We start from the raw sequence: 27,058 nt of genomic DNA, 5'->3' as shown, positions 1-27,058 counted from the left end.
TGATGATGGTGGTGATGATGATGATGGTGGTGATGGTGATGATGATGATGGTGGTGGTGATGGTGGTGGTGATGGTGGTGGTGATGGTGGTGGTGATGGTGGTGATGCTGGTGGTGGTGGTGGTGATGGTAATGATGATGGTGGTGGTGTTATTGGTGATGGTGGTGATGGTGATGATGATGTTGATGTTTATTCTCAGCTCAAGATGGAAAACTACACAAAGACTGAAAAGTTGGGAGAAGGTACAGACACACACACAGTGACACACACACACAGTGACACACACACACAGTGACACACACACAGTGACACACACACACACAGTGACACACACACAGTGACACACACACACAGTGACACACACACACAGTGACACACACACAGTGACACACACACACACAGTGACACACACACAGTGACACACACACGGTGACACACACACGGTGACACACACACAGTGACACACACACAGTGACACACACACAGTGACACACACACGGTGACACACACACGGTGACACACACACACACAGTGACACACACACACACAGTGACACACACACACAGTGACACACACACACAGAGACACACACACACAGTGACACACACACAGTGACACACACACACACAGTGACACACACACAGTGACACACACACACAGACACACACACACAGTGACACACACACACAGTGACACACACACGGTGACACACACACAGTGACACACACACACAGACACACACACACAGTGACACACACACACAGTGACACACACACACAGTGACACACACACAGTGACACACACACAGTGACACACACACAGTGACACACACAGTGACACACACACACAGACACACACACACAGTGACACACACACAGTGACACACACACAGTGACACACACAGACACACACACACACAGTGACACACACACACAGTGACACACACAGTGACACACACACAGTGACACACACAGTGACACACACAGAGACACACACACACAGAGACACACACACACAGTGACACACACACACAGTGACACACACACACAGAGACACACACACAGAGACACACACACACAGAGACACACACACACAGAGACACACACACAGAGACACACACACACAGTGACACACACACACAGTGACACACACACACAGTGACACACACACACAGTGACACACACACACAGTGACACACACACAGTGACACACACACACAGTGACACACACACACAGTGACACAGACAAAGACACACACAGTGACACACACACACAGTGACACACACACACAGTGACACACACACACAGTGACACACACACACAGTGACACACACACACAGTGACACACACACACAGTGACACACACACAGTGACACACACACAGTGACACACACACACAGTGACACACACACACAGTGACACACACACAGTGACACACACACACAGTGACACACACACACAGTGACACACACACACAGTGACACACACACACAGTGACACACACACACAGTGACACACACAGAGACACACACACACAGAGACACACAGAGACACACACACACAGAGACACACACACACAGAGACACACACACACAGACACACACACACAGAGACACACACACACAGAGACACACACACACAGAGACACACACACACAGAGACACACACACAGAGACACACACACACACAGAGACACACACACACACAGTGACACACACACACAGTGACACACACACACAGTGACACACACACACAGTGACACACACACACAGTGACACACACACACAGTGACACACACACAGACAAAGACACACACAGTGACACACACACACAGTGACACACACACACAGTGACACACACACACAGTGACACACACACACAGTGACACACACACACAGTGACACACACAGTGACACACACAGAGACACACACACACAGAGACACACACACACAGAGACACACACACACAGACACACACACACAGAGACACACACACACAGAGACACACACACACAGAGACACACACACACAGAGACACACACACACAGAGACACACACACAGAGACACACACACAGAGACACACACACACACAGTGACACACACACACAGTGACACACACACACAGTGACACACACACACAGTGACACACACACAGTGACACACACACAGACAAAGACACACACAGTGACACACACACACAGTGACACACACACAGTGACACACACACACAGTGACACACACACACAGTGACACAGACAAAGACATACACAGTGACACACACACAGAGACACACACACACAGAGACACACACACACACAGTGACACACACACAGTGACACACACACAGTGACACACACACAGACACACACACAGACAAAGACACACACACAGTGACACACACACACAGACAAAGACACACACACAGACAAAGACACACACACAGTGACACACACACAGACAAAGACACACACACAGTGACACACACACAGACAAAGACACACACACAGTGACACACACACAGACACACACACAGTGACACAGACAAAGACACACTGACAGACAGACAGTCTGTCAGTGTGTCTTTGTGGGTGAGTGGGTGGGTGGGTTGGTGAGTGGGTTGGTGGGTGGGTTGGTGGGTGGGTGAGTGGGTTGGTGGGTGGGTGGGTGGGTTGGTGGGTGGGTGGGTGAGTGGGTGGGTTGGTGGGTTGGTGGGTGGGTGAGTGGGTGGGTTGGTGGGTGGGTGAGTGGGTGGGTTGGTGGGTGGGTTGGTGAGTGGGTGAGTGGGTGGGTGGGTGGGTGGGTGAGTGGGTTGGTGGGTGGGTTGGTGGGTGAGTGGGTGGGTGAGTGGGTGGGTGAGTGGGTTGGTTGGTGGGTGAGTGGGTGGGTGAGTGGGTGGGTGGGTGGGTGGGTGAGTGGGTGAGTGGGTTGGTTGGTGGGTGGGTTGGTGGGTGAGTGGGTGGGTGAGTGGGTGGGTGAGTGGGTGAGTGGGTTGGTTGGTGGGTGAGTGGGTGGGTGAGTGGGTGGGTGGGTGGGTGAGTGGGTTGGTGGGTGGGTGGGTGAGTGGGTGGGTGGGTGAGTGGGTGGGTGGGTGAGTGGGTGGGTTGGTGGGTGGGTGAGTGGGTGGGTTGGTGGGTGGGTTGGTGGGTGGGTGAGTGGGTTGGTGGGTGGGTGGGTGGGTGAGTGGGTGGGTGGGTGAGTGGGTGGGTTGGTGGGTGGGTGAGTGGGTTGGTGGGTGGGTTGGTGAGTGGGTGAGTGGGTGGGTGGGTGGGTGAGTGGGTTGGTGGGTGGGTTGGTGGGTGAGTGGGTGGGTGAGTGGGTGGGTGAGTGGGTGAGTGGGTTGGTGGGTGGGTGAGTGGGTGGGTGGGTGGGTGGGTGGGTGGGTTGGTGGGTGGGTTGGTGGGTGGGTTGGTGGGTGAGTGGGTGGGTAGGTGGGTGAGTGGGTTTGTGGGTGGGTTTGTGGGTGGGTGGGTTTGTGGGTGAGTGAGTGGGTGGGTGAGTGAGTGGGTGGGTGGGTGAGTGAGTGGGTGGGTGGGTGGGTTGGTTGGTGGGTGGGTGGGTTGGTGAGTGGGTTGGTGGGTGGGTTGGTGGGTGGGTTGGTGGGTGGGTGGGTTGGTGGGTGGGTTGGTGGGTGGGTTGGTGGGTGGGTTGGTTGGTGGGTGGGTGGGTGACTGACCGGGTGGGTGACTGACCGGGTGGGTGACTGACTGGGTGGGTGACTGACTGGGTGGGTGACTGACTGGGTGGGTGACTGACCGGGTGGGTGACTGACCGAGTGGGTGACTGACTGACTGACCGAGTGAGTGAGTGGATGAATGAATGACTGGGTGAGTGTTTGACTGACTGAGTGGATGAATGAATGACTGGGTGAGTGAGTGACTGAGTGAGTGACTGACTGACTGACTGTCTGAGCGAGTGACTGACTGAGTGAGTGGCTGAGTGAGTGGCTGAGTGAGTGGCTGAGTGAGTGGCTGAGTGAGTGGCTGAGTGAGTGGCTGAGTGAGTGGCTGAGTGAGTGGCTGAGTGAGTGGCTGAGTGGGTGAATGACTGAGTGACTGACTGAGTGACTGACTGAGTGACTGACTGAGTGACTCACTGACTGACTCACTGACTGACTCACTGACTGACTCACTGACTGACTCACTGACTGACTCACTGACTGTCCCAGGCACGTACGGCGTGGTGTACAAGGCAGTCCACAAGTCGACCGGCGCCGTGGTGGCTCTGAAGAAGATCCGCGTGGAGAGTGAAGAGGAGGGGGTCCCCAGTACGGCCATCCGCGAGATCTCCCTGCTCAAGGAGCTGTCCCACCCCAACATTGTGCAGTGAGTCACCCAGTTAGTCACTCAGTGAGTCACTCAGTGAGTCACTCAGTCACTCAGTCAGTCAGTCACTCAGTCAGTCACTCGCTCAGTCACTCAGCACGGCCATCCGCGAGATCTCCCTGCTCAAGGAGCTGTCCCACCCCAACATTGTGCAGTGAGTCACCCAGTTAGTCACTCTGAGTCACTCAGTGAGTCACTCAGTGAGTCAGTCACTCACTCAGTCAATCAGTCAGTCACTCGCTCAGTCACTCACTCACTCAGCACGGCCATCCGCGAGATCTCCCTGCTCAAGGAGCTGTCCCACCCCAACATTGTGCAGTGAGTCACCCACTCAGTCACTCAGTGAGTCACTCAGTGAGTCAGTCACTCAGTCAGTCACTCAGTCAGTCACTCGCTCAGTCACTCACTCACTCAGTACGGCCATCCGCGAGATCTCCCTGCTCAAGGAGCTGTCCCACCCCAACATTGTGCAGTGAGTCACCCACTCAGTCAGTTACTCAGTGAGTCAGTCACTCACTCAGTCAGTCACTCAGTCAGTCACTCAGTTAGTCAGTCAGTCACTCATTCAGTCACTCACTCACTCACAGAATCATCCACTCAATCATCCACTCAATCATCCACTCACCCAGTCAGTCACTCAGTGAGTCAGTCAGTCACTCACCCAGTCAGTCAGTTAGTCAGTCACTCGCTCACCCACTCACTCACTCACCCACTCACTCACTCACCCACTCACTCACTCACTCACCCACTCACTCACTCACTCACCCACTCACTCACTCACCCACTCACTCACCCACTCACTCACCCACTCACTCACTCAGCACTGCCATTTGCGAGATCTCCCTGCTCAAGGAGCTGTCCCACCCCAACATTGTGCAGTGAGTCACCCACTCAGTCACTCAGTGAGTCACTCAGTGAGTCAGTCAGTGAGTCAGTCAGTCACTCACTCAGTCAGTCACTCGCTCAGTCACTCACTCAGTACGGCCATCCGCGAGATCTCCCTGCTCAAGGAGCTGTCTCACCCCAACATTGTGCATTGAGTCACCCAGTTAGTCACTCAGTGAGTCACTCAGTGAGTCAGTCAGTGAGTCAGTCACTCAGTCAGTCACTCGCTCAGTCACTCACTCACTCAGCACGGCCATCCGCGAGATCTCCCTGCTCAAGGAGCTGTCCCACCCCAACATTGTGCAGTGAGTCACCCAGTTAGTCACTCAGACACTCAGTGAGTCACTCAGTTAGTCAGTCACCCACTCACCCACCCACTCAGTCAGTCACTCACTCACTCAGCCACTCGTTCGCTCACTCAGCCACTCGCTCACTCACTCACCCACTCACCCACCCACTCAGTCACTCACCCACCCACTCACCCACCCACTCACTCACTAACTCAGTCACTCAGTCAATCAGTCACTCACCCACTCACTCACTCAGCCACTCGCTCGCTCACTCAGTCACTCGCTCGCTCACTCAGTCAGTCACTCACCCACCCACTCACCCACTCACTCACTAACTCAGTCACTCAGTCAATCAGTCACTCACCCACTCACTCACTCAGCCACTCGTTCGCTCACTCAGCCACTCGCTCGCTCACTCAGTCACTCACCCACTCAGTCAGTCACTCACCCACTCACCCACCCACTCACTCACTAACTCAGTCACTCAGTCGCTCAGTCACTCGCTCAGTCACTCACTCACTCAGCCACTCACTCACTCAGCACGGCCATCCGTGAGATCTCCCTGCTGAAGGAGCTGTCCCACCCCAACGTTGTGCAGTGAGTCACCCACTCAGTCACTCAGTGAGTCACTCAGTGAGTCAGTCAGTCACTCACTCAGTCACCCACTCACTCACTAACTCAGTCGCTCAGTCACTCACCCACTCACTCACTCACTCAGCCACTCACTCACTCAGCACGGCCATCCGTGAGATCTCCCTGCTCAAGGAGCTGTCCCACCCCAACATTGTGCAGTGAGTCACCCAGTTAGTCACTCAGACACTCAGTCAGTCACTCGGTGAGTCACTCAGTCAGTCAGTCACTCGGTCACTCAGTCAGTCAATCAGTCACTCGGTCACTCACTCAGTCAGTCACTCAGTTACTCAGTCACTCACTCATCCATTCACCTACTCACTCACTCACTCACCCACTCACCCGCCCACTCAGTCAGTCAGTCACTTACTCAGTCAGTCACTCGGTCAGTCAGTCACTCAGTCAGTCAGTGAGTCACTCAGTCAGTCACTCATCCATCCACTCACTCGCCCACTCACTCACCCACCCACTCACTCACCCATGACGGTGATGATAATGCTGATGATAGTGCTGATGATGATGATGATGATAGTGCTGATGATGATGATGATAGTGCTGATGATGATGGTGGTGCTGATGATGATGATGATGGTGGTGCTGATGATGATGATGATGATAGTGCTGATGCTGATTGTGATGATGATAGTGATGATGATGATGATAGTGCTGATGATGATGATGATAGTGCTGATGATGATGATGATAGTGATGATGATGATGGTGCTGATGATAGTGCTGATAGTGATGATGATGATGATAGTGATGCTGATGATGATGATGATGATGATGATGATACTACTGATGATGATGATGATAGTGGTGGTGATGATGATGATGCTGATGATGAGACTACTGATGATGATGCTGATGATGATGATGATGCTGATGATGATACTACTGATGATGATGATGATGATACTACTGATGATGATACTACTGATGATGATGCTGATGATGGTGCTGATTGTTGCAGGCTGCAGGACGTTCTGATGCAGGACACGAAACTTTTTCTCGTCTTTGAGTTCCTCTCCATGGACCTCAAGAAATATTTAGACTCCTTACCCAGCGGGACCACTCTGCAGCCCAATCTTGTACAGGTGAGTGGGTGGGTGAGTGGGTGGGTGAGTGGGTGGGTGAGTGGGTGGGTGAGTGGGGTGGGTGGGTGAGTGGGTGGGTGAGTGGGTGGGTGAGTGGGTGGGTGAGTTAGTGGGTGAGTGAGTGGGTGGGTGGGTGGGTGGGTGGGTGAGTGGGTGAGTGGGTGGGTGGGTGAGTGAGTGAGTGGGTGGGTGGGGTGGGTGGGTGGGTGGGTGGGTGGGTGAGTGGGTGAGTGAGTGGGTGGGTGAGTGGGTGGGTGGGTGGGTGGGTGAGTGGGTGAGTGGGTGGGTGGGTGAGTGAGTGGGTGGGTGGGTGGGTGGGTGGGTGAGTTAGTGGGTGAGTGGGTGGGTGAGTTAGTGGGTGAGTGGGTGGGTGAGTGGGTGGGTGGGTGGGTGAGTTAGTGGGTGGGTGAGTTAGTGGGTGAGTGAGTTGGTGGGTGGGTGAGTGGGTGGGTAAGTGGGTGAGTGAGCGAGTGGCTGAGCGAGTGAGTGGCTGAGCGAGTGAGTGGCTGAGCGAGTGAGTGGCTGAGCGAGTGAAGTGAGCGAGTGGCTGAGTGAGCGACTGATTGAGCGAGTGGCTGACTGAGTGACTGACTGAGTGACTGACTGAGTGAGTGGCTGAGTGAGTGGCTGAGTGAGTGGCTGAGTGAGTGGCTGAGTGAATGACTGACTGAGTGACTGACTGAGTGAGTGCTAATCTCTCTCTTCCCGTGGTGATCCCAGAGCTACGTCTACCAGGTGATGTTGGGCATCGTGTTCTGCCACTCACGTGGCTGGGTGAGCGAGTGAGTGAGCGAGTGAGTGGCTGAGTGGGTGAGTGGCTGAGTGAGTGACTGAGTGAGTGAGTGAGTGACTGAGTGAGTGACTGAGTGAGTGACTGACTGAGTGCTAATCTCTCTCTTCCCGTGGTGATCCCAGAGCTACGTCTACCAGGTGATGTTGGGCATCGTGTTCTGCCACTCACGTGGCTGGGTGAGCGAGTGAGTGAGCGAGTGAGTGGCTGAGTGGGTGAGTGGCTGAGTGAGTGACTGAGTGAGTGAGTGAGTGACTGAGTGAGTGACTGAGTGAGTGACTGACTGAGTGCTAATCTCTCTCTTCCCGTGGTGATCCCAGAGCTACGTCTACCAGGTGATGTTGGGCATCGTGTTCTGCCACTCACGTGGCTGGGTGAGCGAGTGAGTGAGCGAGTGAGTGGCTGAGTGGGTGAGTGGCTGAGTGAGTGACTGAGTGAGTGAGTGAGTGACTGAGTGAGTGACTGAGTGACTGACTGAGTGAGTGCTAATCTCTCTCTTCCCGTGGTGGATCCCAGAGCTACGTGTACCAGGTGATGTTGGGCATCGTGTTCTGCCACTCACGACGGATCATCCATCGCGACCTGAAGCCGCAGAATCTGCTCATCAACGAGGCGGGCGTCGTCAAGATCGCCGACTTTGGGCTCGCCAGGGCGTTTGGGATCCCTGTTAGAGTCTACACACACGAGGTGACGTACACAGACACACACAGAGACACACAGAGACACACAGAGACACACAGAGACACACAGAGACACACAGAGACACACAGAGACACACAGAGACACACAGAGACACACAGAGACACACAGAGACACAGACACACACACACAGACTTTGGGCTCGCCAGGGCGTTTGGGATCCCTGTTAGAGTCTACACACACGAGGTGACGCACACAGAGACACACAGAGACACACAGAGACACACACAGACACACACAGACACACACAGAGACACACACACGAGGTGACGCACACAGACACACACAGACTTTGGGCTCGCCAGGGCGTTTGGGATCCCTGTTAGAGTCTACACACACGAGGTGACGCACACAGGCAGATACAGGCAGACACACACACAGAGACACACACACACACAGAGAGAGACACACACACAGAGACACACACACAGAGACACACACACCGACTTTGGGCTCGCCAGGGCGTTTGGGATCCCTGTTAGAGTCTACACACACGAGGTGACGTACACAGACACACACAGAGACACACAGAGACACACAGAGACACACAGAGACACACAGAGACACACAGAGACACACAGAGACACACAGAGACACACAGAGACACACAGAGACACACAGAGACACACAGAGACACACAGAGACACACAGAGACACAGACACACACAGACACAGACTTTGGGCTCGCCAGGGCGTTTGGGATCCCAGTTAGAGTCTACACACACGAGGTGACGTACACAGGCAGATACAGAGACACACACACACACAGAGACACACACACGAGGTGACGTACACAGAGACACACAGAGACACACACAGACACACACACACGAGGTGACGCACACAGACACACAGAGAGAGAGACACACACAGAGAGAGAGAGACACACACAGAGACACACACACGAGGTGACGCACACAGACACACACAGAGAGAGAGACACACACAGACACACAGAGACACAGAGACACACAGAGGGAGAGAGACACACAGAGACACACGCAGACACACAGAGACACACAGAGACACACAGAGACACACAGAGACACACAGAGACACACAGAGACACACAGAGACTCACAGAGACACACAGAGACACACAGAGACACACAGAGACTCGCAGAGACACACAGAGACACACAGAGACTCGCAGAGACACACAGAGACACGCAGAGACACACAGAGACTCGCAGAGACACACAGAGACACACAGAGACACACAGAGACACACAGAGACACACAGAGACACAGACACACACAGACACACACACACAGACTTTGGGCTCGCCAGGGCGTTTGGGATCCCTGTTAGAGTCTACACACACGAGGTGACGTACACAGACACACACAGAGACACACAGAGACACACAGAGACACACAGAGACACACAGAGACACACAGAGACACACAGAGACACAGACACACACAGACACACACACACAGACTTTGGGCTCGCCAGGGCGTTTGGGATCCCTGTTAGAGTCTACACACACGAGGTGACGCACACGGAGACACACAGAGACACACACAGACACACACAGAGACACACACAGAGAGAGAGACACACACAGACACACACAGAGAGAGAGACACACACGCAGACACACAGAGACACAGAGACACACAGAGGGAGAGAGACACACACAGACACACACAGACACACACACACAGAGACACACAGAGACACACAGAGACACACAGAGACACACAGAGACACACAGAGACACACAGAGACACACAGAGACACACAGAGACACACAGAGACACACAGAGACACACAGAGACACACAGAGACACACAGAGACACACAGAGACACACAGAGACACACAGAGACACACAGAGACACACAGAGACACACAGAGACACACAGAGACACACAGAGACACACAGAGACACACAGAGACACACAGAGACACACAGAGACACACAGAGACACACAGAGACACACAGAGACACACAGAGACACACAGAGACACACAGAGACACACAGAGACACACAGAGACACACACAGACACACACAGACACACACAGAGACACAGACACACAGAGACACAGAGACACAGAGACACAGACACACAGAGACACAGACACACAGAGACACAGACACACAGAGACACAGACACACAGACACACACAGACACACACACACAGACTTTGGGCTCGCCAGGGCGTTTGGGATCCCTGTTAGAGTCTACACACACGAGGTGACGCACACGGAGACACACAGAGACACACACAGACACACACAGAGACACACACAGAGAGAGAGACACACACAGACACACAGAGACACACACAGAGAGAGACACACAGAGAGAGAGAGACACACACAGACACACAGACACACACAGACACACACCGACTTTGGGCTCGCCAGGGCGTTTGGGATCCCAGTTAGAGTCTACACACACGAGGTGATGGATACAGGCAGACACACACACACACAGAGACACACACACAGAGACACACAGAGACACGCAGAGACACGCAGAGACACGCAGAGACACGCAGAGACACGCAGAGACACGCAGAGACACAGAGAGACACACACACAGACACACACACAGACACACACACAGACACGCACAGACACACGCACAGACACACGCACAGACACACGCACAGACACACGCACAGACACACGCACAGACACACGCACAGACACACGCACAGACACACACACAGACACACACACAGACACACACACACAGACACACGCACAGACACACGCACAGACACACACACAGACACACACACAGAGACACACACACAGACACACGCACAGACACACGCACAGACACACGCACAGACACACACACAGACACACACACAGACACACACAGAGAGAGAGAGAGAGACACGCAGAGACACGCAGAGACACACGCAGAGACACACGCAGAGACACACGCACAGACACACGCACAGACACACGCACAGACACACGCACAGACACACAGCACAGACACACGCACAGACACACGCACAGACACACGCACAGACACACGCACAGACACACGCACAGACACACGCACAGACACACGCACAGACACACGCACAGACACACGCACAGACACACGCACAGACACACGCACAGACACACGCACAGACACACGCACAGACACACGCACAGACACACGCACAGACACACGCACAGACACACGCACAGACACACGCACAGACACACGCACAGACACACGCACAGACACACGCACAGACACACGCACAGACACACGCACAGACACACGCACAGACACACGCACAGACACACGCACAGACACACGCACAGACACACGCACAGACACACGCACAGACACACGCACAGACACACGCACAGACACACGCACAGACACACGCACAGACACACGCACAGACACACGCACAGACACACGCACAGACACACGCACAGACACACGCACAGACACACGCACAGACACACGCACAGACACACGCACAGACACACGCACAGACACACGCACAGACACACGCACAGAGAGAGAGAGAGACACGCAGAGACACGCAGACACACGCGCAGACACACGCGCAGACACACGCGCAGACACACGCACAGACACACACGCACAGACACACACGCACAGACACACACGCACAGACACACACGCACAGACACACACGCACAGACACACACGCACAGACACACGCACAGACACTCGCACAGACACACGCACAGACACACGCACAGACACACGCACAGACACACGCACAGACACACGCACAGACACACGCACAGACACACGCACAGACACACGCACAGACACACGCACAGACACACGCACAGACACACGCACAGACACACGCACAGACACACGCACAGACACACGCACAGACACACGCACAGACACACGCACAGACACACGCACAGACACACGCACAGACACACGCACAGACACACGCACAGACACACGCACAGACACACGCACAGACACACGCACAGACACACGCACAGACACACGCACAGACACACGCACAGACACACGCACAGACACACGCACAGACACACGCACAGACACACGCACAGACACACGCACAGACACACGCACAGACACACGCACAGACACACGCACAGACACACGCACAGACACACGCACAGACACACGCACAGACACACGCACAGACACACGCACAGACACACGCACAGACACACGCACAGACACACGCACAGACACACGCACAGACACACGCACAGACACACGCACAGACACACGCACAGACACACGCACAGACACACGCACAGACACACGCACAGACACACGCACAGACACACGCACAGACACACGCACAGACACACGCACAGACACACACACAGACACACGCACAGAGAGAGAGAGAGACACGCAGAGACACGCAGACACACGCACAGACACACGCACAGACACACGCACAGACACACGCACAGACACACGCACAGACACACGCACAGACACACGCACAGACACACGCACAGACACACACACAGACTCACACACAGACACACACGCACAGACACACACACAGACACACGCACAGACACACGCACAGACACACGCACAGACACACACACAGACACACGCACAGACACACGCACAGACACACACGCAGACACACACGCAGACACACACACAGACTCACACACAGACACACACGCACAGACACACACGCACAGACTCGCACAGGCAGACGCACGCCCACCCACTCACTCGCCCACCATCTCTCAGTGTCTCTGTCTCTCTGCTTGTATGTCTGTGTCTCTCTGTCTGTGTCTCTCTCTGTGTCTCTGTGTGTGTCTCTCTCTCTGTCTGTCTGTGTCTCTCTGTCTGTGTCTCTCTCTGTCTGTGTCTCTCTCTGTGTCTCTGTCTGTGTCTCTCTCTGTCTCTCTGTCTGTGTCTCTCTCTGTCTCTCTGTCTGTGTCTCTCTCTGTCTCTCTGTCTGTGTCTCTCTCTGTGTCTCTGTCTGTGTCTCTCTCTGTGTCTCTCTCTGTCTGTGTCTCTGTCTCTCTCGGTCTGTGTGTCTCTGTCTCTCTGTTTTCTATCTCTCTCTCTCTGTCTGTATCTTTCTGTCTGTCTGTGTCTGTGTCTGTCTATCTTTCTCTTTGTCTGTATCTGTCTCTCTCTGTCTGTGTCTCTCTGTCTGTGTGTCTCTCTCTGTGTCTGTGTGTCTCTCTCTGCGTCTGTGTCTGTCTCTCTGTGTCTGTGTCTGTCTCTCTGTGTCTCTCTCTCTCTGTGTCTCTGTCTGTGTCTCTCTCTCTGTCTCTGTGTCTGTGTCTCTCTCTCTGTGTCTGTGTCTCTCTGTCTCTCTCTGTGTCTGTCTCTCTGTGTCTCTCTCACCGTGTCTCTCTCTGTGTCTCTCACCGTGTCTCTCTCTCTGTCTGTCTCTCTCTCTCTGTGTCTCTCTCACCGTGTCTCTCACCGTGTCTCTCTCTCTGTCTGTCTCTCTCACCGTGTCTCTCACCGTGTCTCTCACCGTGTCTCTCACCGTGTCTCTCACCGTGTCTCTCACCGTGTCTCTCACCGTGTCTCTCACCGTGTCTCTCACCGTGTCTCTCACCGTGTCTCTCCCCGCGCCACTCACCCTCACCCCCCCTCACCCCCCCTCACCCCCCTCACCCCCCTCACCCCCCCTCACCCCCCCCTCACCCCCCCTCACCCCCCCCTCACCCCCAGGTGGTGATGCTGTGGTACCGTGCCGTGCTGCTTGGCTCTCCCCGCTACTCCACCCCGGTCGACGTCTGTGTCTCTCTGTGTCTCTCTGTCTCTCTCTGTGTCTGTCTCTCTGTGTCTCTCTCACCGTGTCTCTCTCTCTGTCTGTGTCTCTCACCGTGTCTCTCACCGTGTCTCTCACCGTGTCTCTCACCGTGTCTCTCACCGTGTCTCTCACCGTGTCTCTCACCGTGTCTCTCTCTCTCTCTCCCCGCGCCACTCACCCTGCCACTCACCCTGCCACTCACCCTGCCACTCACCCTGCCACTCACCCCCCCTCACCCCCCCTCACCCCCCCTCACCCCCAGGTGGTGACGCTGTGGTATCGTGCCCCTGAGGTGCTGCTTGGCTCTCCCCGCTACTCCACCCCGGTCGACGTCTGGGCTATCGGTACCGTCATGGCCGAACTTGCCACGCGCAAGCCTCTCTTCCACGGAGACTCGGAGATTGATCAGCTGTTCCGTATCTTCCGGTGAGCCCTGTGGACTTCCTGTACTGGGGACTGCCCCATGGACTCAGCACAGAGACTCATAGACTCACCACCACACACACACAACACCATAGACTCAACACTGAGACCCACAGACTCACCACCACACACACAACACCATAGACTCAACACTGAGACCCACAGACTCACCACCACACACACAACACCATAGACTCAACACTGCACCATAGACTCACCACCACACACACAACACCATAGACTCAACACTGAGACCCACAGACTCACCACCACACACACAACACCATAGACTCAGCACTGAGACTCATAGACTCAGCACTGCATCATAGACTCACCACTACATCATAGACTCAGCACCACACACACAACACCATAGACTCAGCACTGAGACTCATAGACTCAGCACCACACACACACAACACCATAGACTCACCACTGCACCATAGACTCACCACTGCATCATAGACTCACCACCACACGCACAACACCATAGACTCAACACTGCACCATAGACTCACCACTACATCATAGACTCACCACCACACACACAACACCATAGACTCAACACTGCACCATAGACTCAGCACCACACACACAACACCATAGACTCAACACTTCATCATAGACTCACCACCACACACACAACACCATAGACTCAGCACCACACACACAACACCATAGACTCAACACTGCATCATAGACTCACCACCACACACACAACACCACAGACTCAACACTGCACCATAGACTCAGCACCACACACACAACACCATAGACTCAACACTACATCATAGACTCAGCACCACACACACAACACCATAGACTCAACACTGCACCATAGACTCAGCACCACACACACAACACCATAGACTCAACACTGCATCATAGACTCACCACCACACACACACAATACCATAGACTCACCACTGCACCATAGACTCACCACCACACACACAACACCATAGACTCAACACTGCACCATAGACTCACCACCACACACACAACACCATAGACTCAACACTACACCATAGACTCACCACACACACACAACACCATAGACTCAACACTGCACCATAGACTCACCACCACACACACAACACCATAGACTCAACACTGCACCATAGACTCACCACCACACACACAACACCATAGACTCACCACTGCATCATAGACTCACCACCACACACACAACACCATAGACTCACCACCACACACACAACACCATAGACTCAACACTGCACCATAGACTCACCACCACACACACAACACCATAGACTCAACACTGAGACTCATAGACTCAACAATGTACCATAGACTCAGCACCACACACACAACACCATAGACTCAACACTGCACCATAGACTCAGCACTACACACACAACACCATAGACTCAACACTGCACCATAGACTCAGCACCACACACACAACACCATAGACTCAACACTGCACCATAGACTCACCACCACACACACAACACCATAGACTCAACACTGCACCATAGACTCAGCACCACACACACAACACCATAGACTCAACACTGCACCATAGACTCAGCACCACACACACAACACCATAGACTCAGCACCACACACACAACACCACAGACTCAACACTGCACCATAGACTCACCACCACACACACAACACCATAGACTCACCACCACACACACAACACCATAGACTCAACACTGCATCATAGACTCACCACCACACACACAACACCATAGACTCACCACCACACACACAACACCATAGACTCACCACTACTTCATAGACTCAGCACCACACACACAACACCATAGACTCAACACTGAGACCCACAGACTCACCACCACACACACAACACCATAGACTCAACACTGAGACCCACAGACTCACCACCACACACACAACACCACAGACTCACCACTACTTCATAGACTCAGCACCACACACACAGAACACCACAGACTCAACACTGAGACCCACAGACTCACCACCACACACACAACACCATAGACTCAACACTGCATCATAGACTCACCACCACACACACAACACCATAGACTCAACACTTCATCATAGACTCACCACCACACACACAACACCATAGACTCACCACTGCATCATAGACTCACCACCACACACACAACACCATAGACTCAACACTGCACCATAGACTCACCACTACATCATAGACTCACCACCACACACACAACACCATAGACTCAACACTACATCATAGACTCACCACTACATCATAGACTCACCACCACACACACAACACCATAGACTCAACACTGCACCATAGACTCAGCACCACACACACAACACCATAGACTCAACACTTCATCATAGACTCACCACCACACACACAACACCATAGACTCAACACTGAGACTCATAGACTCACCACCACACACACAACACCATAGACTCAACACTGAGACTCATAGACTCAACACTGCACCATAGACTCACCACCACACACACACACAACACCATAGACTCAACACTGAGACTCATAGACTCAACACTGCACCATAGACTCACCACCACACACACACACAACACCATAGACTCAACACTGCACCATAGACTCACCACCACACACACAACACCATAGACTCAACACTGCACCATAGACTCACCACCACACACACAACACCATAGACTCAGCACTGCACCATAGACTCACCACCACACACACAACACCATAGACTCAACACTGCACCATAGACTCAGCACCACACACACAACACCATAGACTCAACACTGCACCATAGACTCAACACTGCACCATAGACTCAACACTGCACCATAGACTCAGCACCACACACACAACACCATAGACTCAACACTGCACCATAGACTCACCACCACACACACAACACCATAGACTCAACACTGCACCATAGACTCACCACCACACACACAACACCACAGACTCAACACTGCATCATAGACTCACCACCACACACACAACACCATAGACTCAACACTGCACCATAGACTCACCACCACACACACAATACCATAGACTCAACACTGCATCATAGACTCACCACCACACACACAACACCATAGACTCAACACTGCACCATAGACTCAGCACCACACACACAACACCATAGACTCAGCACCACACACACAACACCATAGACTCAACACTGCACCATAGACTCACCACCACACACACAACACCATAGACTCAACACTGCACCATAGACTCACCACCACACACACAACACCACAGACTCAACACTGCACCATAGACTCACCACCACACACACAACACCACAGACTCAACACTGAGACTCATAGACTCACCACCACACACACAACACCATAGACTCACCACTGAGACTCATAGACTCACCACCACACACACAACACCATAGACTCACCACTGCATCATAGACTCAGCACCACACACACAACACCATAGACTCAGCACCACACACACAACACCACAGACTCAACACTGCACCATAGACTCACCACCACACACACAACACCATAGACTCAACACTGAGACCCACAGACTCACCACCACACACACAACACCATAGACTCACCACTGCACCATAGACTCACCACCACACACACAACACCATAGACTCAACACTACATCATAGACTCAGCACCACACACACAACACCATAGACTCACCACTACATCATAGACTCACCACCACACACACAACACCATAGACTCAGCACTGCACCATAGACTCAGCACCACACACACAACACCATAGACTCAACACTGCACCATAGACTCACCACCACACACACAACACCATAGACTCAGCACCACACACACAACACCATAGACTCAACACTGCCCCATAGACTCAACACCACACACACAACATCATAGACTCACCACCACACACACAACACCATAGACTCAACACTGCACCATAGACTCAACACTGCACCATAGACTCAGCACCACACACACAACACCATAGACTCACCACCACACACACAACACCATAGACTCAACACTGCATCATAGACTCACCACCACACACACAACACCATAGACTCAACACTGCACCATAGACTCACCACCACACACACAACACCATAGACTCAGCAACGTACCATAGACTCAGCACCACACACACAACACCATAGACTCAACACTGCACCATAGACTCAGCACCACACACACAACACCATAGACTCAACAATGTACCATAGACTCAGCACCACACACACAACACCATAGACTCAACACTGCATCATAGACTCACCACCACACACACAACACCATAGACTCACCACTGCACCATAGACTCACCACCACACACACAACACCATAGACTCAACACTGAGACCCACAGACTCACCACCACACACACAACACCATAGACTCAACACTGAGACCCACAGACTCACCACCACACACACAACACCATAGACTCAACACTGAGACCCACAGACTCACCACCACACACACAACACCATAGACTCAACACTGAGACCCACAGACTCACCACCACACACACAACACCATAGACTCAACACTGCACCATAGACTCACCACCACACACACAACACCATAGACTCACCACTGCACCATAGACTCAGCACCACACACACAACACCATAGACTCAACACTGCACCATAGACTCACCACCACACACACAACACCATAGACTCAACACTGCACCATAGACTCACCACCACACACACAACACCATAGACTCAACACTGCACCATAGACTCACCACCACACGCACAACACCATAGACTCAACACTGCACCATAGACTCACCACCACACGCACAACACCATAGACTCAACACTGCACCATAGACTCAGCACCACACACACAACACCACAGACTCAGCACCACACACACAACACCATAGACTCACCACCACACACACAACACCACAGACTCAGCACCACACACACAACACCACAGACTCACCACCACACACACAACACCATAGACTCACCACCACACACACAACACCATAGACTCACCACCACACACACAACACCATAGACTCAGCACCACACACACAACACCACAGACTCACCACCACACACACAACACCATAGACTCACCACCACACACACAACACCATAGACTCACCACCACACACACAACACCACAGACTCACCACCACACACACAACACCATAGACTCACCACCACACACACAACACCACAGACTCACCACCACACACACAACACCATAGACTCACCACCACACACACAACACCATAGACTCACCACCACACACACAACACCATAGACTCAGCACCACACACACAACACCACAGACTCAGCACCACACACACAACACCACAGACTCAGCACTGAGACTCATAGACTCACCACCACACACACAACACCATAGACTCAACACTGCACCATAGACTCACCACCACACACACAACACCATAGACTAAGCACTGCATCATAGACTCAGCACCACACACACAACACCATAGACTAAGCACTGCATCATAGACTCGCCACCACACACACAACACCATAGACTCAACACTGCACCATAGACTCAACACTGCACCATAGACTCACCACTGAGACTCATAGACTCAACACTGCACCATAGACTCAACACTGCACCGTAGACTCAACACTGCACCGTAGACTCAACACTGCACCATAGACTCAGCACTGCACCATAGACTCAACACTGCACCATAGACTCAACACTGCACCATAGACTCAACACTGCACCGTAGACTCAACACTGCACCGTAGACTCAACACTGCACCATAGACTCAGCACTGCACCGTAGACTCAACACTGCACCATAGACTCAACACTGCACCATAGACTCAACACTGCACCATAGACTCAACACTGCACCATAGACTCAACACTGCACCATAGACTCAGCACTGCACCGTAGACTCAACACTGCACCATAGACTCAACACTGCACCATAGACTCAACACTGCACCATAGACTCAACACTGCACCATAGACTCAACACTGCACCATAGACTCAGCACTGCACCGTAGACTCAACACTGCACCGTAGACTCAACACTGCACCATAGACTCAACACTGCACCATAGACTCAACACTACTGCACAACGCACTCTGACCCTCACCCACCCCCCCCCCTCTTGTCCCACCCCCCCCCCCCTCTTGTCCCACCCCCCCCCCCTCTTGTCCCACTCCCCCCCCTCTTGTCCCACCCCCCCCCCTACCCCCTGTGACTTTGTCAGTGTGCTGGGTACACCATCTAACGAGGTGTGGGCGGAGGTGGAGGCTCTCCCCGACTTCAAGACCTCCTTCCCCAAGTGGAAGGGAGGCACGTTGAGTAGCTCCGTCAAGACGCTCGACCCTTGCGGGGTGGACTTGCTGAGCGTGAGTCGCCCACTCAGTCGCCCACTCGCTCACCCACTCGCTCACCCACTCGCTCACCCACTCGCTCACCCACTCGCTCACCCACTCGCTCACCCACTCGCTCACCCACTCGCTCACCCACTCGCTCACCCACTCGCTCACCCACTCGCTCACCCACTCGCTCACCCACTCGGTCAGTTAGTCACTCGGTCATTCAATCAGTTCGTCAGTCACTCAGATTGTTAGTCAGTTAGTTAGTCATTCACTCACTCACCCACTCACTCAACCACCCACTCACCCACCCACTCAACCACCCACTCACCCACCCACTCACCCACCCACTGACTCACTCAGCAAGACCTCCTTCCCCAAGTGGAAGGGAGGCACGTTGAGTAGCTCCGTCAAGACGCTCGACCCTTGCGGGGTGGACTTGCTGAGCGTGAGTCGCCCACTCAGTCGCCCACTCGCTCACCCACTCGCTCACCCACTCGCTCACCCACTCGCTCACCCACTCGCTCACCCACTCGCTCACCCACTCGCTCACCCACTCGGTCACCCACTCGGTCAGTTAGTCACTCGGTCATTCAATCAGTTCGTCAGTCACTCAGATTGTTAGTCAGTTAGTTAGTCATTCACTCGGTCGCTCGCTCACTCACTCACCCACCCACCCACTCAACCACCCACTCACTCACCCACTCACCCACCCACTCAACCACCCACTCACCCACCCACTCACTCACCCACTCACCCACCCACTCAACCACCCACTCACCCACTCACTCACCCATTCACTCACCCACCCACTCACCCACCCACTCACCCACCCACTGACTCACTCAGCAAGACCTCCTTCCCCAAGTGGAAGGGAGGCACGTTGAGTAGCTCCGTCAAGACGCTCGACCCTTGCGGGGTGGACTTGCTGAGCGTGAGTCGCCCACTCAGTCACCCAGTCAGTTAGTTAGTTAGTCGGTCATTCACTCGGTCTCTCTCACACCGTGTCTCTCTCTGTGTGTCTCTCTCTGTGTGTCTCTCTCTGTGTGTCTCTCTCTGTGTGTGTGACTCTGTCTCTCTCTCTGTGTGTCTGTGTGTGTGTCTCTCTCTGTGTGTGTCTGTGACTCTGTGTGTGTCTCTCTGTGTGTGTCTGTGACTCTGTGTGTGTCTCTCTGTGTGTGTCTGTGACTCTGTGTGTGTCTCTCTGTGTGTGTCTCTCTCTGTGTGTGTCTGTGACTCTGTGTGTGTCTCTCTCTGTGTGTGTCTGTGACTCTGTGTGTGTCTCTCTGTGTGTGTCTCTCTCTCTGTGTGTCTCTCTGTGTGTCTCTCTCTGTGTGTGTGACTCTGTCTCTCTCTGTGTGTCTGTGTGTGTGTCTCTCTCTGTGTGTGTGTGACTCCGTGTGTGTCTCTCTCTGTGTGTCTCTCTGTGTGTGTCTCTCTCTGTGTGTGTCTGTGACTCTGTGTGTGTCTCTCTCTGTGTGTGACTCTGTCTCTCTGTGTGTGACTCTGTCTCTCTGTGTGTGACTCCGTGTGTGTCTCTCTGTGTGTGTCTCTCTCTGTGTGTGTCTCTCTCTGTGTGTGACTCTGTCTCTCTGTGTGTGACTCTGTCTCTCTGTGTGTGTCTCTGTGTGTGTGTGTCTGTGTGTGTCTCTCTGTGTGTCTGTGTGTGACTCCGTGTGTGACTCTGTGTGTGTCTCTCTGTGTGTGTCTCTCTCTGTGTGTGTCTCTCTCTGTGTCTCTCTCTGTGTCTCTCTCTGTGTCTCTCTCTGTGTCTGTCTCTCTGTGTCTCTCTCTGTGTCTGTCTCTCTGTGTGTCTCTCTGTGTCTGTCTCTGTGTGTCTCTGTGTGTGTCTCTGAGTAGAAGCTGCTGATCTACAACCCGGCCACCCGGATCTCCGCTAAGCGAGCCCTGCTCCACCCTGTGTCTCTCTCTGTGTCTCTCTAATACCGTGTCTCTCTCTGTGTCTGTCTCTGTGTGTCTGTCTTTGTGTGTCTCTCTCTGTGTGTCTCTCTCTGTGTGTGTCTCTCTCTGTGTCTCTCTAATACCGTGTCTCTCTCTGTGTCTCTCTCTGTGTGTGTGTGTCTCTCTCTGTGTCTCTCTCTGTGTGTCTCTCTCTGTGTCTCTCTAATACCGTGTCTCTCTCTGTGTCTCTCTCTGTGTGTCTCTCTCTGTGTGTCTCTCTCTGTGTCTCTCTCTGTGTGTCTCTCTCTGTGTCTCTCTCTGTGTCTCTCTCTGTGTGTCTCTCTCTGTGTCTCTCTCTGTGTGTCTCTCTCTGTGTGTCTCTCTCTGTGTCTCTCTCTGTGTGTGTCTCTCTGTGTGTCTCTCTCTGTGTCTCTCTCTGTGTGTCTCTCTCTGTGTGTCTCTCTGTGTGTCTGTCTCTGTGTGTGTCTCTCTGTGTGTGTCTCTGTGTGTGTCTCTGTGTGTCTCTCTGTGTCTCTCTCTGTGTGTCTCTCTGTGTGTGTCTCTCTGTGTGTCTCTCTGTGTGTCTCTCTGTGTGTCTGTCTCTGTGTGTGTCTCTGTGTGTGTCTCTCTGTGTGTCTCTCTGTGTCTCTCTCTGTGTGTCTCTCTGTGTCTGTCTCTGTGTCTGTCTCTGTGTCTGTCTCTGTGTGTCTGTCTCTGTGTCTCTCTCTGTGTGTCTCTCTCTGTGTCTCTCTCTGTGTGTCTCTCTGTGTCTGTCTCTGTGTCTGTCTCTGTGTGTCTGTCTCTGTGTCTGTCTCTGTGTGTCTGTCTCTGTGTCTCTCTCTGTGTCTGTCTCTGTGTGTCTCTCTCTGTGTGTCTCTCTGTGTCTGTCTCTGTGTGTCTCTCTGTGTCTGTCTCTGTGTGTCTCTCTGTGTCTGTCTCTGTGTGTCTCTCTCTGTGTGTCTCTCTGTGTCTGTCTCTGTGTGTCTCTCTGTGTCTGTCTCTGTGTGTCTCTCTGTGTGTCTCTCTGTGTCTCTCTGTGTGTGTCTCTGTGTGTGTCTCTGAGTAGAAGCTGCTGATCTACAACCCGGCCACCCGGATCTCCGCTAAGCGAGCCCTGCTCCACCCTGTGTCTCTCTCTGTGTCTCTCTAATACCGTGTCTCTCTCTGTGTCTGTCTCTGTGTGTCTGTCTTTGTGTGTCTCTCTCTGTGTGTCTCTCTCTGTGTGTGTCTCTCTCTGTGTCTCTCTAATACCGTGTCTCTCTCTGTGTCTCTCTCTGTGTGTCTCTCTCTGTGTGTCTCTCTCTGTGTCTCTCTAATACCGTGTCTCTCTCTGTGTCTCTCTCTGTGTGTCTCTCTCTGTGTGTCTCTCTCTGTGTCTCTCTCTGTGTCTCTCTCTGTGTGTCTCTCTCTGTGTCTCTCTCTGTGTGTGTCTCTCTGTGTGTCTCTCTCTGTGTCTCTCTCTGTGTGTCTCTCTCTGTGTGTCTCTCTGTGTGTCTGTCTCTGTGTGTGTCTCTCTGTGTGTGTCTCTGTGTGTGTCTCTGTGTGTCTCTCTGTGTCTCTCTCTGTGTGTCTCTCTGTGTGTGTCTCTCTGTGTGTCTCTCTGTGTGTCTCTCTGTGTGTCTGTCTCTGTGTGTGTCTCTGTGTGTGTCTCTCTGTGTGTCTCTCTGTGTCTCTCTCTGTGTGTCTCTCTGTGTCTGTCTCTGTGTCTGTCTCTGTGTCTGTCTCTGTGTGTCTGTCTCTGTGTCTCTCTCTGTGTGTCTCTCTCTGTGTCTCTCTCTGTGTGTCTCTCTGTGTCTGTCTCTGTGTCTGTCTCTGTGTGTCTGTCTCTGTGTCTGTCTCTGTGTGTCTGTCTCTGTGTCTCTCTCTGTGTCTGTCTCTGTGTGTCTCTCTCTGTGTGTCTCTCTGTGTCTGTCTCTGTGTGTCTCTCTGTGTCTGTCTCTGTGTGTCTCTCTGTGTCTGTCTCTGTGTGTCTCTCTCTGTGTGTCTCTCTGTGTCTGTCTCTGTGTGTCTCTCTGTGTCTGTCTCTGTGTGTCTCTCTGTGTGTCTCTCTGTGTCTGTCTGTGTGTGTCTCTGAGTAGAAGTTGCTGATCTACAACCCGGCCACCCGGATCTCCGCTAAGCGAGCCCTGCTCCACCCTGTGTCTCTCTCTGTGTCTCTCTAATACCGTGTCTCTCTCTGTGTCTGTCTCTGTGTGTCTGTCTCTGTGTGTCTCTCTGTGTGTCTCTCTGTGTGTGTGTGTGATTCCGTGTGTGACTCTGTGTGTGTCTCTCTGTGTGTGTGTGTCTCTGTGTGTGTCTCTGTGTGTGTCTCTGTGTGTGTCTCTGTGTGTCTGTCTCTGTGTGTGTCTCTGTGTGTCTGTCTCTGTGTGTCTGTCTCTGTGTGTCTGTCTGTGTGTGTCTGTCTGTGTGTGTCTCTGAGTAGAAGCTGCTGATCTACAACCCGGCCACCCGGATCTCCGCTAAGCGAGCCTGCTCCACCCTGTGTCTCTCTCTGTGTCTCTCTAATACCGTGTCTCTCTCTGTGTCTGTCTCTGTGTGTCTGTCTTTGTGTGTCTCTCTCTGTGTGTCTCTGAGTAGAAGCTGCTGATCTACAACCCGGCCACCCGGATCTCCGCTAAGCGAGCCCTGCTCCACCCGTACTTCAACAGTCTGGACAAGGCCTCACTCCCTGCCACACTCGCAGACTCTCTGCCTCGATAGACACGCGCGGAGAGAGACACGGGGAGAGACACGGGGAGAGACACGCGCGGAGAGAGACAGGGAGAGACACGGGGGGGTGGGGGGGGGAGAGACACGCGGAGAGAAGCAGGGAGAGACACAGAGGTAGAGAGACACGCGGGGGGACACGGGGGGAGAGAGAGACACGGGGAGAGAGACACGCGGAGAGAGAGACACGCGGAGAGACAGGGAGAGACACGGGGGGGGGTGGGGGGGGGGGGGGGAGACACACGGGGAGAGACACGGGGGGAGAGACACACGGGGAGAGACACGGGGAGACACACGCGGGGAGAGACACGGGGGTAGAGACACGGGGGGAGAGACACGGGGGGAGAGACACGGGGGGAGAGACACGGGGGGAGAGACACGGGGGGAGAGACACGGGGAGAGACACGGGGGAGAGACACGGGGGAGAGACACGGGGGGGAGAGACACGGGGGGAGAGACACACGGGGGGAGAGACACGGGGGGAGAGACACGGGGGGAGAGACACGGGGAGAGACACGGGGGGAGAGACACGGGGGGAGAGACACGGGGGGAGAGACACGGGGGGAGAGACACGGGGGGAGAGACACGGGGGGAGAGACACGGGGGGAGAGACACGGGGGAGAGACACGGGGGGAGAGACACGGGGGAGAGACACGGGGAGAGACACGGGGGAGAGACACGGGGGGAGAGACACGGGGGGAGAGACACGGGGGGAGAGACACGGGGGGAGAGACACGGGGGGAGAGACACGGGGGGAGAGACACGGGGGGAGAGACACGGGGGGAGAGACACGGGGGGAGAGACACGGGGGGAGAGACACGGGGGAGAGACACGGGGGGAGAGACACGGGGGGAGAGACACGGGGGGAGAGACACGGGGGGAGAGACACGGGGGGAGAGACACGGGGGAGAGACACGGGGGGAGAGACACGGGGGGAGAGACACGGGGGGAGAGACACGGGGGGAGAGACACGGGGGGAGAGACACGGGGGGAGAGACACGGGGGGAGAGACACACGGGGAGAGACACGGGGGGAGAGACACGGGGGAGAGACACGGGGGGAGAGACACGGGGAGAGACACGGGGGGAGAGACACGGGGGGAGAGACACGGGGAGAGACACGGGGGAGAGACACGGGGGGAGAGACACGGGGGAGAGACACGGGGAGAGACACGGGGGGAGAGACACGGGGAGAGACACGGGGGAGAGACACGGGGGAGAGACACGGGGAGAGACACGGGGGGAGAGACAC

General features: G+C 54.0%; 1 protein-coding gene across 1 annotated transcript; it reads left to right on the top strand.

Annotated features, from left to right (window-relative positions):
- Window positions 1–204: 204 nt before the first annotated feature.
- Window positions 205–25,862, top strand: LOC144954347 (cyclin-dependent kinase 1-A-like). The gene is made up of 7 exons (XM_078884860.1): window positions 205–242; window positions 4,167–4,323; window positions 7,102–7,225; window positions 8,532–8,702; window positions 14,718–14,881; window positions 21,088–21,229; window positions 25,679–25,862. Exons 1-7 carry the CDS (start codon window positions 206–208, stop codon window positions 25,799–25,801), a joined length of 918 nt encoding a protein of 305 aa, XP_078740986.1. The 5' UTR covers window position 205; the 3' UTR covers window positions 25,802–25,862.
- Window positions 25,863–27,058: the final 1,196 nt, after the last annotated feature.

This window comes from Lampetra fluviatilis, unplaced genomic scaffold, assembly GCF_964198595.1.
Source record: "Lampetra fluviatilis unplaced genomic scaffold, kcLamFluv1.1 SCAFFOLD_1152, whole genome shotgun sequence".
Classification (NCBI taxonomy): Eukaryota; Metazoa; Chordata; class Hyperoartia; order Petromyzontiformes; family Petromyzontidae; genus Lampetra; species Lampetra fluviatilis.
Note: the sequence above shows the minus strand (reverse complement) of the source record. Positions and strands in the feature narration are given on the sequence as shown.